The sequence below is a fragment of the Brachyhypopomus gauderio genome, chromosome 4 (genome assembly GCF_052324685.1).
Source record: "Brachyhypopomus gauderio isolate BG-103 chromosome 4, BGAUD_0.2, whole genome shotgun sequence".
NCBI lineage: Eukaryota > Metazoa > Chordata > Actinopteri > Gymnotiformes > Hypopomidae > Brachyhypopomus > Brachyhypopomus gauderio.
In genome coordinates, this window is record NC_135214.1 from 7,026,967 (window position 1) to 7,043,944 (window position 16,978).

The 16,978-nt window shown below is 45.0% G+C and overlaps 2 protein-coding genes across 5 annotated transcripts in view; one reads left to right on the forward strand and one right to left on the reverse strand.

The window, feature by feature from the left end:
- On the forward strand, window positions 1–3,399 carry ecrg4a (ECRG4 augurin precursor a). Its single transcript, XM_077001894.1, has 4 exons — window positions 1–140; window positions 1,048–1,095; window positions 1,303–1,466; window positions 2,565–3,399. Exons 1-4 carry the CDS (start codon window positions 71–73, stop codon window positions 2,712–2,714), a joined length of 432 nt encoding a protein of 143 aa, XP_076858009.1. The 5' UTR covers window positions 1–70; the 3' UTR covers window positions 2,715–3,399.
- Window positions 3,263–16,978, reverse strand: part of uxs1 (UDP-glucuronate decarboxylase 1) — a 27,196-nt gene continuing 13,480 nt past the window's right edge. For all 4 annotated transcript variants that reach the window (XM_077001893.1, XM_077001892.1, XM_077001891.1 and 1 more), the window contains 9 exons: window positions 15,962–16,066; window positions 15,530–15,589; window positions 13,203–13,324; window positions 8,387–8,506; window positions 8,219–8,262; window positions 4,786–4,846; window positions 4,441–4,498; window positions 4,208–4,311; window positions 3,263–4,047 (listed from right to left, as the gene is read on the reverse strand). In XM_077001893.1, the coding sequence (XP_076858008.1) occupies window positions 3,916–4,047; window positions 4,208–4,311; window positions 4,441–4,498; window positions 4,786–4,846; window positions 8,219–8,262; window positions 8,387–8,506; window positions 13,203–13,324; window positions 15,530–15,589; window positions 15,962–16,066 (806 nt within the window). In that variant the 3' untranslated portion in view covers window positions 3,263–3,915. The remainder of the gene's footprint in view (window positions 4,048–4,207; window positions 4,312–4,440; window positions 4,499–4,785; window positions 4,847–8,218; window positions 8,263–8,386; window positions 8,507–13,202; window positions 13,325–15,529; window positions 15,590–15,961; window positions 16,067–16,978) is intronic.

A 16,978-nucleotide genomic window follows, 5' to 3' on the forward strand; every position in this document is an offset into this window, starting at 1 on the left:
TGTTCCTCCAGCTCCATAGCACACACGTTTATCGAGAACACACAGAGAACGAGGGAGAGAAGGAGACATCATGACCTCCCCGAACCTTTATCTACGACTCTTCACTTTGTTAACTTTAATGACTCTGCTGGCTGTATCAGGTAAACCCTCCCTTGATATTTACCCATCTTTCTTCTGTTTAAGATCTCTCCTCTCGGGCATGTACTAGTTTTCCCTTCTGCTCACAAGCTACGGGCAACATTTTTTCTGCATCCTCAGACAAGATCCAGCCATTTGTGTCTGCAGCAGATGGTAGATAACCTTGTTACAGCAAACTGCAGCTTACTGATAGTATAAACTCATATCTGTGGTGTCCCATTTAGCTGCCAGGAGGCATATTTATTCAATTTAGTCTCTAACATGTGCCTTATGGTTTATGTTTGGTCCTGGAAAATACACTGTGTAAAAGTGCTATTTGAGGTGGCTGCTGAAATCTTTTGAAAATGCGGTCGTGTGAGGCAGACAGCCAAAATACCAGAGTAGCCGGATCAGACCAGATCGATAATTGGTGTGAACAATTGTGAAGTCCTTCCGGGCGTAATGGGGAGATCCCATTCAGAACCGCTGCTCGTTAAGCTGGTACAAGCCCAGTATATTCACAGTGCACTCCCAGCCCTGCTCACATGTCTTCAGCAGGCTAATATGACAGTGCCCCACTGGGTAAAACTACAATATACTTCAAATGCATCTCATAGACCAAATATTATTATTATTTTTCTGACATTACTTGTACAGTATATACAGTATCGCCTGAAAGCGTCTCTGCTAAATCCCTCCTCATGGCAGTCCGCCCAAGAGTGGTGTGTGGTTGTACCCACACTATGCAGTTAAAGAATGAATACTGTGAATGTTTCATTGGAAACTGTGTAAATATTTAGTGGACAAATACAGTGGTGTGTATAAGGAAAGCTGCTCAAATAAACGCGTAAATGGGAGTTTGTGTTCCCTTTTGAGTCTCTTGCTGGAGTTGTAAAACTAATTCCACATTGTTTCATTTCTATTTTCCAGATGTTTCCAGTGGAAGTGCTCTGCATAAAATTCTCAAGAAGAGAGAAGGTGACAATATACTCATTTGCTGAGTATACTTTGACTGAGTGTGCTACTTTACTAAATTGGTTACAGTATTCTAACGATAAGCACAAATTATGTCTCTCTGGTCTCGAGTCTCCCGTTTCTGCTGACTGATGGTTCCCAATGGCGCAATCTGATGGCAAACCCACTAATTTCCTGATCCTGTCCATCTGGCTCTTTGTCTCCCCCTAGTGGAGGATGAGATGAAGCCAGCAGCAGCTGTGGCGTTACCTCCCTCCAAGGCCAAGCAGTTCCTGGCTTCTGTACGGAGGCCTAAGAGGAACATCTGGGACCGCAGCCGTCCTGATGTGCAGCAGTGGATCCAGCAGTTCATGGCGATGGGGTATGACGAGGCGGTGAGTGGAGGGTTATGGGTGAAGTCCACATTATGTCTGTGAAAAAGAAACTCCTAACAACAGGAGACCTGGGACTCTTAATGGTTTCTCAAGGCATCAAATGAATTGTGACTTTTTGAAAGATAGATTGTAAAAAAAATGTCAGAATTGCTGGGAACTGTTAATACAGAAGAATGGGTGCTCACAGAATAGGGTTCAAATTCACAGGGGAAATGTCAGGTCATTCATAGGTTTGCAGTGCAACCATAGAGGTGTTTGTGGGCTTTCAATAAAGATCCTCAACTAGGTTTCCCATTCAATGGAGGCTTAAGAAAGCGAAACAAAACCCTCTCCAACGCCAGCAGGTGGTGGAATGAATTCAAGAATCTGGCTGTGACAGCACTATCGTGTGACTGCATGTCAGCACCCATAGTTTACAGTCGTCTCGTCCTTCAAACTTTCTTCACAGATGTGCTGCTGATGATGTACTGTCTGTCAGGGCCTGTAGCTCGTTTATCTTCCCGCCTGCCGCTTTATTCAGACGTTCCCTCAGTCCTACTCTTTCATGTCTCTCTCACTGATGGGCGTAGCGGATGTGCAGAGCACTTCAGACAAGCAAACAGCTCAGAGCCCTTCAGATCAAGCAGACCCCCCCCCCCCCCTCCCTGTCTAGTCCTGTGTCCCTACCCGTCTCCACTTAGTCCTGTTCTGACAGGGACAGAAAAGAATCCCATGGCACAGACTCGACCTTGTTCATAGGCATTTTAACCACGTAGTTGTCCTTTTGAAGTAAAGGTTCAGGAGTCCGGCGGTCAAGATCATGCAGGGTAGAAAGCTGCTTGTTTGTGTCATCCGGTAACACTTTCTGAATCACAAATAACCTTGAAAACGTCAGCGTCGTCAGTGGAGCATCAGTTACGCTCATGTAGCTTGAACTAGATCAACTAAACCTCGCTCATGTAGCTTGAACTAGATCAACTAAACATCGCTCATGTGGCTTGAACTAGATCAACTAAACCTCGCTCATGTAGCTTGAACTAGATCAACTAAACCTCGCCATCTCGAGTTCTGGTCGCTTACTCTCTTGAAAGTAAAGAAAGCCTGTCGTTTTGCTTTCAGAGGCTGGAGGCTGACCTGGCCCACTGGATGGACCACGCCCGCTCCACGGACCAAGCACGTCAGCATCACTACGACGAGAATTCTCCCATGGGACCCAGATATCCCAGCTCCTACAGGCATGGGGCAAACGTCAACTACGACTACTATTAACTTTACCCTCAGTACTTACCGCACTGCCATGAGCTGAATGCAGTTGTGTGGGAAAGAACAATCCTTTAGGTGCTAATAAGATCCGCCTCTCCCCTCTTTTGATTGGTTGACCATATCTGACCATATTACCATATTTACAATGGAATCATCTTGCATTTTGTGCCTGGGTAATTAGTAAGGCAAAAAAAAAAATCCTGAAAAAGAAAGTAAGAAATCCACTAACCATAAAACATTTTTGGAAGGGATAAAAACCCACAGAACTGCATTTGCCTCACACTGCACAGTGGTTTTATACTCTCTGTTCATATATAACTGTATAGCCTTTGTCATATCTAAGCAGACAGGTGCCACCTGAGTCAATAATCTGGGGCTCTGGCCAGACAGTGTCCTGCTTCACTGGTAACACAGCTGCTGAAACAGCAGGAACACGAGGGCTGGACTAGCACAGGTAGCTCTGACTGTCAATATCCCAGCAGGTTTAGATTATTCATGTTCCCTCACATGAGGGAGGGGAGAGATGACAGGTGGGTATGAAAAACACAAAACAATCAATGTAAATATTTTATTAAAATAGCTTTCCCCCCTCCCCCGAAAACAGTAAAATGATCCGAGATGTGTGTGATGTGTAATGATGCCATCACTACTCTTTGCCCAGTATCTCACTACAATAAAGCAAATAAGCATTTCCCATAGACGTGTCGTCTTTCTCCGTTCTGGAACACGCCGGAAAGAGCTGGGCTCTCCTGTGCTGCACGTCCATGATAAATAAACTAGAAATCACTATAGCCTCCAGAAGACATCGTGACATTGAAAACAGGCGTCTGTTCAAAAACACACAGCACTCAGCGAAGCATCGGTAAAAACGATCACGACAATCAAAATCTCACGGCATTTAAATGCGAAACCACGATGTGGAGTTTTTCAGCCTTCTCTTAAATAAGGGACGGCGTACGACTCCAAAGTGCAAGGCGAGGTTGCTGAGCGTGTGGGTCCTGGTTTGGCCGTTCTGGAGACACCTCTTAAAAGCAAACATAATAGAGACAGTCCTCAACCACAGCTGCTGTCCCCCCACTACACAACCAACTCAGGAAATGGTCCTTTTTTTGTTTTGTTTTTTAAGGGAAATGCCCCTTGTGTAGAATGGCTGATGGAGGCTTAGAGACCTCCAGTATCCCAGCATCCCTGAGAGAAAGCCCCTTCTTCAGGTGTGCCGTGGTCTGCCTTTCTTCATGCGGGCAGCTTTGGGCTTGGGGATATACTGATTATTGGCTTGGTGTTCCAGCTCCTTACTGAAGTACTGGATGGTTTTGTTTAGCCCCTCCTCCAGTGGTACCTACATTTACACACACACACACATACACACACACACACACACACACACACACACACACGTACGTTACAAAGGTGTTACACAACATGTCTTCTGGTTTGCTGACCGGTCTGGGCTGGGAGGAGCACGGTTTGAATGTGTATGTGTGGAGAGACGGGCTCACCACAGGCTCCCAGCCCAGAAGCATTTTGGCCTTCCGGATGTCTGGACGGCGTCTCTGAGGATCATCCTGAGCTTCTGGCAAAAACTGGATGTGACTACGGCTCACTGGGGGGTGGACGGGGGAGAGGGGGCGGAGTCATCGGAGGGTTCAGGGTGGAGTCAGCCCTTTATCTCCACTCAAACAAAGATGTGAGGAGGAGAGAGACTTTTTAACCAAACTGATTTGCCACTTACCAACCAGGCTTTTAATCATTTGAGCAAATTCCAATATGGTGTGCTCCTCAGGGTTTCCCTGAAAGCAGAGGGGGATGTTGGAGAACATCTCGTGACATTATCTGATCAATAACACTCAAGAAAACAACAAAGCAATTCCCCTCAGGACTGTACACTCTGTGAGCACGCTAAGTAGTGATGTAACACGGACAAACGGGTCTGAAAAAAAAACCATCTAAGGACTTTAAACAGAAAGACTTTAGTACAACAGGGTTCTCAACAGCCACATATCAGAAACGCAATGTAATGGTAACAACACAAACACATTAAAAAACAAACTAGTGAACAAACAAGTATCCAACTCACCAGGTTGACAGGGCTGCTAATGTTACTGTTCATTAGGGCCACGAGACCGTTCACCAGATCACTGCAGAGGAAGAGGAAGAGTAAATACACAAACGTGCCATCTAGTCCACACCCTCCAATGCAGAAAAGCAAACCAAACAAGTTTGCTCACAAAGGATAGAGGATAACAGACACTTCTGCTGCCACAGAGAAGGAGCAACCCTCAGGTTCTACGGTTACTTTCAAGCAAGGATATTCTCAAAGTCAAGCCCAACTTTCCTGGAGCAATTTAAACAAGCAAACAATCTGGAGAACCCCAGTGATCCTGCCTGCGTATAAGGTGTGATCTGCCCCAAAAGATCACGCCTTTTTTTTTTTACAGACTCTCTAAAAAATTTCAGCGCCATCATATTTAGTCCCCCAAAACACGTGTAAACATGTGAAACGCTTGACAAAGATCCTCGGACTTGTGTTTTCTTTACATTTAGTTTAATTATCCTCTTCTGGGCATTCAATGTACATTTAGAAAGTGATTCCTGTTGGACGCCACCAAAAGTCGAATACAGTTAATGGCCAGAACCTCCCTACCGATTGGTGGTTTCTCCTGGTGTAAATGGCGGTGATGTTGCTGAAGTTTACTTACAGGGTTGCCAACTCTCACGCATTGAGCGTGAGACACACGCATTTGACCGTTTTCACACGCTCTCACGCCACACTTCCGATATCTCACGTCGAAAAAAAATCTAGTTTATTTACCTCTGATCCACATCTATGATTCAATGAGTTACTAGTTCGCTCTGGCGCCAACCACCGGCGATATATTACTTAATTTGTGTCCATTTTACGTTCGCCGCCTCAGAATGGGGAAGAAAGGTGATGCAGATTTAGCAGATAGCGTGATACTTTACGGACCAGACTCTGAGGAATGTTTCTAGTACCTTGTCGTCATGCCATCCATCTATCTATGTCACGAAGGATTAAGGCAGTTCTCAAGGCAAAAGAGGGACCAACCCAGTACTAGCTAGGTGTACCTAATAAAGTGGCCGGTGAGTGTATATAATAATATACACGTGCATCCCGTCATTCCCTGTTCTGTTCCAGATCTTGAACGTGCTCCATAAACACTTGCTTACTGAAAACAAACGCAGCAGAGCTGTGGACTCACCTGCTGTCTCATGGCTCTACTGATACAGATTACATACTTGTGCATGAGCTATGATTGCATCGTGGGATATGTAGTCATTACTAACTGATTTCTGCATCTACATGTAGTTACTCTGTTGACTGTTTTTTATGACAAGTCTTCTGTCAAAAGGAATTATGGACAAGCACATGGATTAAAATGAACTAGAATGAAAAAGATTATGCCTTCTTATTCCAACATACACCATATATACTGCAGTTTGAATCACACTCAAAGGGCTGGGCTACTATTCTAAATACTTTTCTAATGCTGTTCTAAGATTACAATGCTGTTCTTATACAGTTCTAATATGTCTAATATGATTCTAATGCTGTTTTAATGCTGCTCTAATTCTTTTCAATTGCTGTTCTAATATGATTCTAATGCTGTTTTAATATGTCTAATATGGTTGTAATGCTGTTTTAATACAGTTCTAATCCTGCTCTAATATGTCTAATATGGTTCTAATGCTGTTTTAATGCTGCTCTAATTCTTTTCAATTGCTGTTCTAATATGATTCTAATGCTGTTTTAATATGTCTAATATGGTTGTAATGCTGTTTTAATACAGTTCTAATGCTGTTCTAATATGTCTAATATGGTTCTAATGCTGTTTTAATGCTGCTCTAATACTTTTCAATTGCTGTTCTAATATGATTCTAATGCTGTTTTAATATGTCTAATATGGTTGTAATGCTGTTTTAATACAGTTCTAATGCTGTTCTAATATGGTTCTAATGCTGTTTTAATGCTGCTCTAATACTTTTCTAATGCTGTTAATACGGACCCAATGCTGGTCTAATACAGTTCTAATGCTGCCCCTTGCTCCTTAGCGTAAACCCCCTTAGTCTAGCGTAAGCCCTTCTGTGAATGCCCAGGATGGAGGAGAACACCCCGCCCTGGGTCAGTAGCTCCGCCCCGGGTCAGTAGCTCCGCCCCACTGTTCCGCTGTGACATCACCACTGTTTCACACCTATACAAAGCCACCCGTGCCTGACCACTGCACGTTAGTGGCACTTTCAAGGCGTGTCTCTGTAAAGAACAGGGCTGAGCGTAAACAGATCCAGTGTAGTCTGAGTGTAAATAGACCCAACGAACTCTGAGAACCGCACACCTGTGTTTGCTCTGCTTACAAGTCTCCAGCAGTCTCGGGCTTAGCCAGCATTTCAGTACTTCAGTATTTTAGCATTTCATCATGTAGGGCAGGGGTACTGAACTGGTGGACCGCGGTCCGGACCCGGACCCGAACGCAGTCCTGTCCGGAACCAATCTCATTCCTGATTAACCGGATATGGACCAAAACAAAACCGTAGCATTTATTTCAGGGCTATTAAAAAAACACTCCGTCACCAGTGTTACGTTTGCCACCCCCCGCTCAACAACTTACGTTCGCCCCCCCCCCACACACATGCCCGGAGCACTACATAAACAAAGTGGGCCCTGCTAGAGTAGGTGAGACGCAGAAAGACAGAGTCACCATAAAGTCGCCTTCCTTTGAATTCTTTTATATGTACCATTGGTGAAGATTTGATTAAATGACTTTTGTTTTGTTCTCATCAGACCGACAGGTTTCAGCCACCATATCGAGACAGGTCCACAGCCCAATAAACCGACAATGTTCCTCCAACCAAAGCAAGGTATCAGCGAGTGTGAAATTAGTCACCTGAGCATAATTAATTCCATCAAAACTGTGGGAAGAATACACCCTGTGACAGCCCTCAGAGGAATCAGAAAGATGCTAACTATTTTAGGTATTTACAGAGCTAAATTACTCAAATTGATTGTCAAAACCTGCTGTGTACTTGACAGACTCATGCAATTCAGATACAACAAATAAGGTTTTTATATAATGCATATAGAAAAAAGCTATTCAATACACATTCAGAAGGTTAAACACACATTCGGAATGCACGCACGCACGCGCACACACACTTTCCCCAAGTGTCAGCAGAATCATCTCTAAGGCCTTTTAAGTTTAAGTTTGATAATAAGCACACCTAAAAGACTAATGTGTGAAAGATTTGACTCTCTGAGATAGCTCTCAGGATTCGTTTAGGTTGGTTTTCTTATTGCAGAGTCCAACAGTTATGACACTGACTAAAAGCTCTCAGAATTACCACCAGATATGAAAGGGTTAAAGGGTGTGTGTCCCTTTGTCTCTGCGCACTAAAATGTACGGAATGATAACCTATTAGTGCTGTGCCCGAATCAGATTTGCATTAAATAGTATGTCAGAGTGCACAGTGGTGAACGTTAGAATGGTAGTGCCTACCTGACATACTGAAACGCTCTGGTCTGTGATCCTGATCCGTACACCTGCAGCACAGAACAGAACGTCACGGCACAATGCACGTGTTCCACACCCAAAGCAAACACTTCGGTAGGTTCATCGAGTACAGCAGTGGGTGGATGAGCGGAAAACCCGGCGGGCCGGTCTCACCGTGAGGGGCTCTCCCTGCAGAGCCTGCAGGATGAAGTTACTGACCACGCGTCCGTCGTTCATGTGCATACGGGACCCGAACGTGTTGAAGATCCGGGCCACTCGTACCTCCACGCCCTCCTGGGGGACAGAATTAAAAACCAGAGTGGCTCAGCACACATTCAGACGTGTGCACATAGCATAAACCACCAGGAGACATCACTCCATCACTCTGGAAATGGGTAATTTGATCAAACGAACAAGCAAAATTAAAGATGACTGCACAAACATATTTCAGAGATATTGAAATCATAAAGGGTTTCACATGGGCAGGTTACTCAGGTTATGTTCTAGTTTCATACCCCTTTACCATTGCTCTGTGAGTACAGGAGTATGTGGCTGTAGTATAACTCTCAGAATCAATGTCATTACATCCCACTGAGGGCAAAGGGATGAACTGTGTGGTATGGTACCAATGCAACCCAAGGGTATTAGAGCTGAATTCGCCATTGGTAATATGCATGTTCAAATAAAGACGTGTTTTCCTCAGGTCAGCTTCAGGCTTTTAAACACCAGCATGAGTACTGTAAGCTATATGGTGTTCAGTCCATCCAGAAAGCTCAAATAAAATGTGTGTTTAGTGTACTATTAATAGTGTGAGGGGCTCAGATATGTATCAGGTAGCACTGGTCACGGGGTTAGAATGCTCCATCAACAGACTGGCAGGTCAAAAATTGAGAGCAATTCACACTGATAAGAATGAAGCAAGTCAAATTCCGCAGAGACAAAGTAAAGTGACGTGTGACGTAGGCCCGCGTGTGCTGCTCTGAGATATGCTGGCTAGTGGGTACGCAGAGCATCAAGGCTGGTGACGGGTCAGGGTATCAGACATCGGTACAGACAACATTGTAGATCGGCCTTGGAACCATGATAACAGGACGATAATGATAACAGGGCTCATTAGTAATGCTACAGATGAGGGCTGTAATTCAGCCCAGGGCAATGGAGGGGTAGATGTGACCATCACCATCAGCCTTTGGTCTGCTTAAACCGGCCCGCGCCATTCTCATTATCCAGATGTGAGGAACCTATGGCCAATCTACTGGGGCTCGTCAGGACTGCTGACGGAGATGCTGCTGAGACAGAGAAGACTGTAATGTTGACCAAGGTGTGCAAATGATATGACTGTCATGTCTGACTACAGTCACCAGACCAAAGTCATTAAACACAGAAAGCTTGGAGATGTATACATGGACATATGATAACCTCAGCTGACGTAGCATACATGTTTATAAGTGTATTCTGTGCGTGGGGGCGCGTGTTCTCACGTTACGTGAGCTGTGAAAGCTGAAGTGGCATGAGTGTGTGCGAGACGCAAACGTGAGATGACAGGAGATGGCAGCAAGTCGGAGGTTTGTCACCACATCCTGCTAATTAGGTGGCAGCGGGGGGGTGGGGGGGGGTCGGCCATGACACATCTGGACTTTCCACTTTCAGCTTGTGGCTCTAGGACATTCACTATGTGACAGGAGGTCAGAAGCAGATGGATAAACATCACAGTCACAGAGAGAGAGAGAGTGAGAGAGAGTGAGAGAGATGACAATGACAGACTACGTGACTTTGTCTAAGATTAATTATCAGAGAGACTCAAAGTAAATCACACATAAAATGATGTGATTTTTTTGGACTATTTAACTCAATATTTCTATGCTACCACTGCAGCACTTTAGGTTGTCCTAAACCGCAGTTGAATGGACATTACGATTAATCTTGACAAAATACACTGTCAACTAATTCTACCCGACATCCAGAAGGTTACCTTACTGGAAAAACCCTGAGGAGAGTGGTCCTGCAGAAAAAGGTGTAGCATTGGAGTTTGGGTGGAGAGGGGTGTCCTAGTTTAAGGTGATGAGATGGGATCTCTGCATGGCTTCTGCACCATGGGAGGGAGGAGTGTGAGCTGATGTGTAAGCACCACTGGGTCTGCAGATGTCAGAAGTTCTAGATGACCCTTCATAAGACTACAACAGAATTGGATGACTTCTTGTTTAGTTTCTAAGAGAACAAATTCAGGCTTAATGAGACGGGGATTCTCTGGCTGGTTCTACACACACAGAGGATCAAGGATTTAGTTTTTAAATCCCCAGATTCAAGAAGGGCACTAATTTTAACACTCCTCTCTGTAGCCAAACATTACTTCGGTTTTGTCTTTATTTAATTTAAGGAAATTCTGTCTCGTCCCATCATCCATGTGCTCCAAACATAATAATATTTCATCAGGGGGTGATCCGCCTGTCAGAAGGTCAGGGATATCTGTGTATCATTTTCATTACTGAGATGGGACCGTTTACAGGACCACACACATACACAAGCAGTCACTGCGTCTATAATCAGTTTGGCATGCTTTCGTCGAACTGAAGCTCAGAGAAGCAGCTGGTGCAGGGAAACACATAATTCTAGCTTGTATGAGCTCATAAGATCATTTAGTAGAAGAAAAACTGGTTAGCCAGAGACCTGATGTTATCCAGAGATCTGGAGATACTAGTAGCAGAACTGAGATGACACAGTTATCAGCTTAGACTTGTTTATTGTGTGCTTTGAAAAAGCTTTATCCCTTCCATTACTGATCAAGACAGGAAGGGGTGGAGCTTAGTGACATGCTGGGCTCCTGGCTTGTCAAAAGGGCCGTTAATACGATCTGGACTAAAGCATGGGACCGGGTCCATATCACGATGGTTTGCCACCCTGTCGCTGTTATCAAGTGTTTGCTAACTGAGCGTGCTGTGCTCCACGTTGTCTGGGAGACGGAGGACAAGGGAGCGGCTGAAAAGACCTTCCAGTCCGAGGAAGAGGAAGAGGACGGTGGGGGTGTGCTGCGTTTGCTGGGTCAGCTGTGCTGGATGGACCCAGCTCAGTCCCCACACACCGGTTTCTCCATCTTCTTTTAGAAGCCCAAATAAGGAGGAGGCAGTACTGGAACAGAGGGTGCATGCTGAGGGGGTGATTATGGGGGATTTGGTGGTGTTTGCAGCAGCCGTTGCCGTGACCGATGGGTGGTGAAGCGATTAAACGTCGTCCTTTAGAGCGTTCCCTCCAGCTCCGTCAAGGTCGACAGTCCCGGGTCAAAAAAAAAAAAAGGTCCGTCTCCAGAACAGAGACTGTTGATGTAATTCAGCCCTATTGTCTTGGCTTCCAAGCAGAGACCGAGGAGGAAGAACAAAGTGTGTTGATCGGCCTGGAAGAGCTCCAGTAATCAGACGTGTCTTCTCACTGGTGTTAAAACTGTGCAACAAAGACGGTTCCAGGATTTCGGATGCGTCTTGCCTATATATACAGTAATACGCTCGACGGTTTGGTGGAGAGAATGCTGGGAATGCCCTCGTTTAATTCACAGGCTGTCCCAACGGGGGAGCAGCATTAATGTGGCCGTATTCCTGACCGTGGCACTAGCCACAGGGTGCTCGGAACAGCGTTCATGTCAGCAGAGAGCAGAGTCACTCCAGCCCTGCGCTGCTGGACTGATGAGTCTTGTTTTATCGTCTTCATCACAAGCATAATAACTGCAGATATTCATACGCCAGTCCTGCCGCAGACTGCGACAGCAGAGACAACAGACAGACAGCAGACAGGTGGGAGAGTTCACCCTGACGGTGTCCCTGTGATCTGCCTGTAGAGGCAGGTTAAACCCCTCAGTTAAAGCTTTAATCTCAGACTAATGAGAATCTGCCCCTCCCTGTGCCATCGTTCAGAGACAGCCTGCATCGCTTTCTACCACAGCGAGATCAGGCATCATCAAAGGAGATCCAGCCTCTTCTGAACTGTGTATGTAGATGATGTTAAAAGAGGAACACTTTTCAATCTAAGCATCTTTACACCATTTTGCTCCGTCTAGCCCAAGGTTGCAGATTTATCTTCTGGTAGCACAAAACCTTTCAATCATTACAAGATGCCTTCTTTTGCTTTATTAAATGATTAGTTCATGAAACAAAAAGCTCTGGTCGGTGGGTTACATAAAACTTATTTTTTTTATGTAACCCACCGGGGGGATGAAAAGATGGACTGTGATCTATGTGATCTGTGATTGATTACACTGCCTATCTTTGGCATTCACAATTTTTATTTATTTACTGAAAATTCTTTCTTGTTCCTAATTACAGAAAAAGGGCAGACTGAACCAAACTACCATCACGCTGGGTATTTCCCCTCCAGTGGGCAAGACTGTTTAGTATAAACATGAAGGGGTGAGTATGAAGGTGATGAAAAGAACATGCCTTTCATTCTGAGGTTCATGGAGGAGATAAATGAGATGAAATCTGAGACTCGTGAATGGATGACAGATTCACTGTTATTTTGCCACAGGCTGGTGCCCATCAACCAGGCTGGATATTCACCAAGAAGAAGAAAAAAAGCTTTAATAAAGACTGGAACGATCTTGTGGCACAAAGGCGCATGTAATGAGAGGACAGATGTAAAGGCCATTGAATGTAGCGTCTATTCTAGGGGACGTGTTCATTAGCACCTATAAATCCACGGCCAAGCTGAAATATTGTCTGTGTATCCTGAAGCCTTCTGCTCACCGCTGCTCCAAGACTACAGTGCAGCTTGCTTTCAGAATTCAGGGTTCGGTTCTTTTTTTGGCAGTAAACACAGCAGCGTATGACCTTCCCGTACTGCACGTCCGCTTTTTGAAACGATCAGTTACTGAAAGCTGATGATTAATAAAGACAAAAGAAACATCACAGTAAAGGAAAGTGATACCTGCTTCAGGCAAACCTGTTCAATCACCAAATCAACATTAGCGGTGAAGTCAAAGGTCAAACCACCACCGCCCCCTCACCTGCTTCATGTAGGCGTAACACATGGTTTCGGCCACACGCTTGCCTTCGTCGTAGCAAGCCCGCGGGCCGATCGGGTTTACGTGGCCCCAGTAGTCTTCATTCTGAGGATGCACCTCCGGGTCTGAACACAGACAAAGAAAGAAGCATCTCGTCTGAGATCTGATGGCCAGTTACACCCCACCACTCCCTTATAACCAGACTCGTGCATATCTGTGCATATGTGTACGAAAACGTACAACGCTTCCTGCTTCAAGGCTTCCTGCTGGGTGCTGAGAGCTGATACCACCCACATACCAGCCACAGTCAGTCTACACTGAAACCAGCCACAGTCAGTCTACACTGAAACCAGCCACAGTCAGTCTACACTGAAACCAGCCACAGTCAGTCTACACTGATACCAGCCACAGTCACTCTACACTGATACCAGCTACAGTCACTCTACACTGATACCAGCTACAGTCACTCTACACTGATACCAGCCACAGTCAGTCTGAGGTTCTCAGTCGCGGAGACGTATCAAATTCAGCAGTTCATCGGCTGATATTAATTTGTCGTGCTGCCCCTGAACTGATCAGAACGACAGATACAGGGCATTAATCATATAGCATACAGTACTGAACATATCTTACAAGTTTACATGTTTCATCTGCCAAGGCAGATGGGTGTATTACAATGTTTACTTTTTTAAATAAATATTTAAAAATATGTGCAACAAGGAAAAATACTGAATGCTCAGTTTGCAGTTAAATCTGACTAATAGTTTTTAATTTCTGATTAATGATTGAAGGAACACACGTCAGCTATCTAGAGGGGTACCAAAGAACTGCTACAGACAAGTCAGGTGCTCTGTGTAATATCTGGGGCTCTGTGTAATCTCTGGTAACACAGTCACTGTAATTATGTATGCTTAGTGCACATAATAACTGCAGCTGGGATTAAGTGAGATGTGTAATAAACACTCAGATCAGATGGACATCGAGAGATCTGGTCTTGCTGGAGATGGATTTTTAGATCATCATCATCATCATCATCATAACACATCATGCCTCATACCTCCATAAACCTCATCATCATCATCATCATCTGCCTCATACCTCCATAAACCTCATCATCATCATATGCCTCATACCTCCATAAACCTCATCATCATCATCACACATCATGCCTCATACCTCCATAAACCTCATCATCATCATCATCATCATCATCTGCCTCATACCTCCATAAACCTCATCATCATCATCATCATCTGCCTCATACCTCCATAAACCTCATCATCATCATCATCATCTGCCTCATACCGCCATAAACCTCATCATCATCATCATCATCATCATCATATGCCTCATACCTCCATAAACCTCATCATCATCATCATCATCATCATATGCCTCATACCTCCATAAACCTCATCATCATCATCATCATCTGCCTCATACCTCCATAAACCTCATCATCATCATCATCTGCCTCATACCTCCATAAACCTCATCATCATCATCATATGCCTCATACCTCCATAAACCTCATCATCATCATCATCACACATCATGCCTCATACCTCCATAAACCTCATCATCATCATCATCATCATCATCATCTGCCTCATACCTCCATAAACCTCATCATCATCATCATCATCTGCCTCATACCTCCATAAACCTCATCATCATCATCATCATCTGCCTCATACCTCCATAAACCTCATCATCATCATCATCATCATCTGCCTCATACCTCCATAAACCTCATCATCATCATCATCATCATCTGCCTCATACCTCCATAAACCTCATCATCATCATCATCATCATCTGCCTCATACCTCCATAAACCTCATCATCATCATCATCATCATCATCATATGCCTCATACCTCCATAAACCTCATCATCATCATCATCATCTGCCTCATACCTCCATAAACCTCATCATCATCATCATCATCATCTGCCTCATACCTCCATAAACCTCATCATCATCATCATATGCCTCATACCTCCATAAACCTCATCATCATCATCATCATCATCTGCCTCATACCTCCATAAACCTCATCATCATCATCATCATCATCATCTGCCTCATACCTCCATAAACCTCATCATCATCATCTGCCTCATACCTCCATAAACCTCATCATCATCATCATCTGCCTCATACCTCCATAAACCTCATCATCATCATCATCTGCCTCATACCTCCATAAACCTCATCATCATCATCATCATCATCATCATATGCCTCATACCTCCATAAACCTCATCATCATCATATGCCTCATACCTCCATAAACCTCATCATCATCATCATCATCTGCCTCATACCTCCATAAACCTCCGACGTGGATGCCAGGAGCAGCCGTGCCCCCACTCTCTTGGCCAGACCTGCGGGTGGAGAGGGAGAGGAGACAGTCAGCCCTGACGTAGCAGCTCCACCCCACACAAGAAGATGAGTCACCGGGCCACAAAAGTCACTGGCCATCAGGCAACAGCAATCAGCGTTCTGTCTACTTTAACCGAGGCCACTAGCTTCTTCTTCGTGGAAGATCCATGCTGTCTGGGTGAGGTGTAACCGCACCGCTGGAGGACACGTTGCTCTAGGTAGCCAGTACGCTCCTGTAGAGCGACTGTACTGTAAGAAACCTGCACGTATCAGTGCAACCATCACCGTAACGCGTCCTGGATGGTCGCGCCTGAGGGCTGCTCAGGATGCTCTGGATGCTCAGCCCGGGCTGGACACGGCTAGGCCAAACTCACCCAGCATGTTGAGGGTGCCGATAGTGTTGGTCTTCAGGGTCTTGATGGGATTGTACATGTAATTGGGTGGGGACGCAGGGGAGGCCAAGTGATAGATCTGGTCCACTAAAGGGAAGAATGAGAGAGAGAGAGAGAGAGAGAGAGAGAGAGAGAGAGAGAGAGAGAGAGAGAGAGAGAGAGAGAGAGAGAGAGAGAGAGGGAGAGAGAGAGGATAGAGGAGAAACCGTAGAGTGAGACAGTATGGTTTTGATAAACAGCACAGTGAGGGCAGCATTACAGAATTAGAACAGACCTTCTCTTTGTCTGTTGGCACGCACAACCTCACAATTACATATATAAAAACACAAATACACAATTATTAAAACTAAAATAGAAGGTAATCTGGTATGAAACAAGAGCCTAAATACATATAGGCAACCTGTTTGTTGTTTTGTCCAATCCAAAGATAGTGATGTGTGACCCAGTGTCCCTCAGGAACTACATCTGTCTTTCAGCAATGCCTGTCTTTTAAAACCAGAGTAATTTAATAAATCCCACGTGTGAACAGCGTTTTCGTCTGCTGTGGGTAGACACTAAAGCAACAATCTGACCGATGAACCACCAAGACGTTGCTATGCAACCGGACAAGGGCACCAGACAACAGGATGTGAAGGACAAGCTCATTCTGCTTCCAGAAGAATGAGGTGCAACGCAGCGTGAGGGAGAGGGCGTGGCCTGACCATGACTGACACTGGTGGTTTCTACAGCAACCGGAGCAACGGGGGAGGATGGCACCAACTCAGTTTTGTGTACGGTTATTTATTTATTTACTTTGTTATGAAGTGCCTTTCACAGACCCAACGTTGCCTCAGAAAGCACAGGTACACAAACAGTAGAGCAGGTGAGGAACCAGGATGTTTGAACCAGGGTTCTGCTGAGTTTGCAGGGGTTCTGCGGGGGGTTGGATGTGAAGTTCTTGCCTGAAGGTCCACGGACTAAACGCTGCTTCTTCGTCTCTACAGGAATGCAGATGTACAC

Excerpts from the sequence above, each read along its gene's own strand:
- ecrg4a (XM_077001894.1), top strand. The coding sequence starts at position 71 with ATGACCTCCCCGAACCTTTATCTACGACTCTTCACTTTGTTAACTTTA. Across the intron at positions 1,096-1,302 it reads AATTCTCAAGAAGAGAGAAG|TGGAGGATGAGATGAAGCCA; the intron begins GTGACAATATAC and ends GTCTCCCCCTAG. Across the intron at positions 1,467-2,564 it reads CGATGGGGTATGACGAGGCG|AGGCTGGAGGCTGACCTGGC; the intron begins GTGAGTGGAGGG and ends TTTTGCTTTCAG.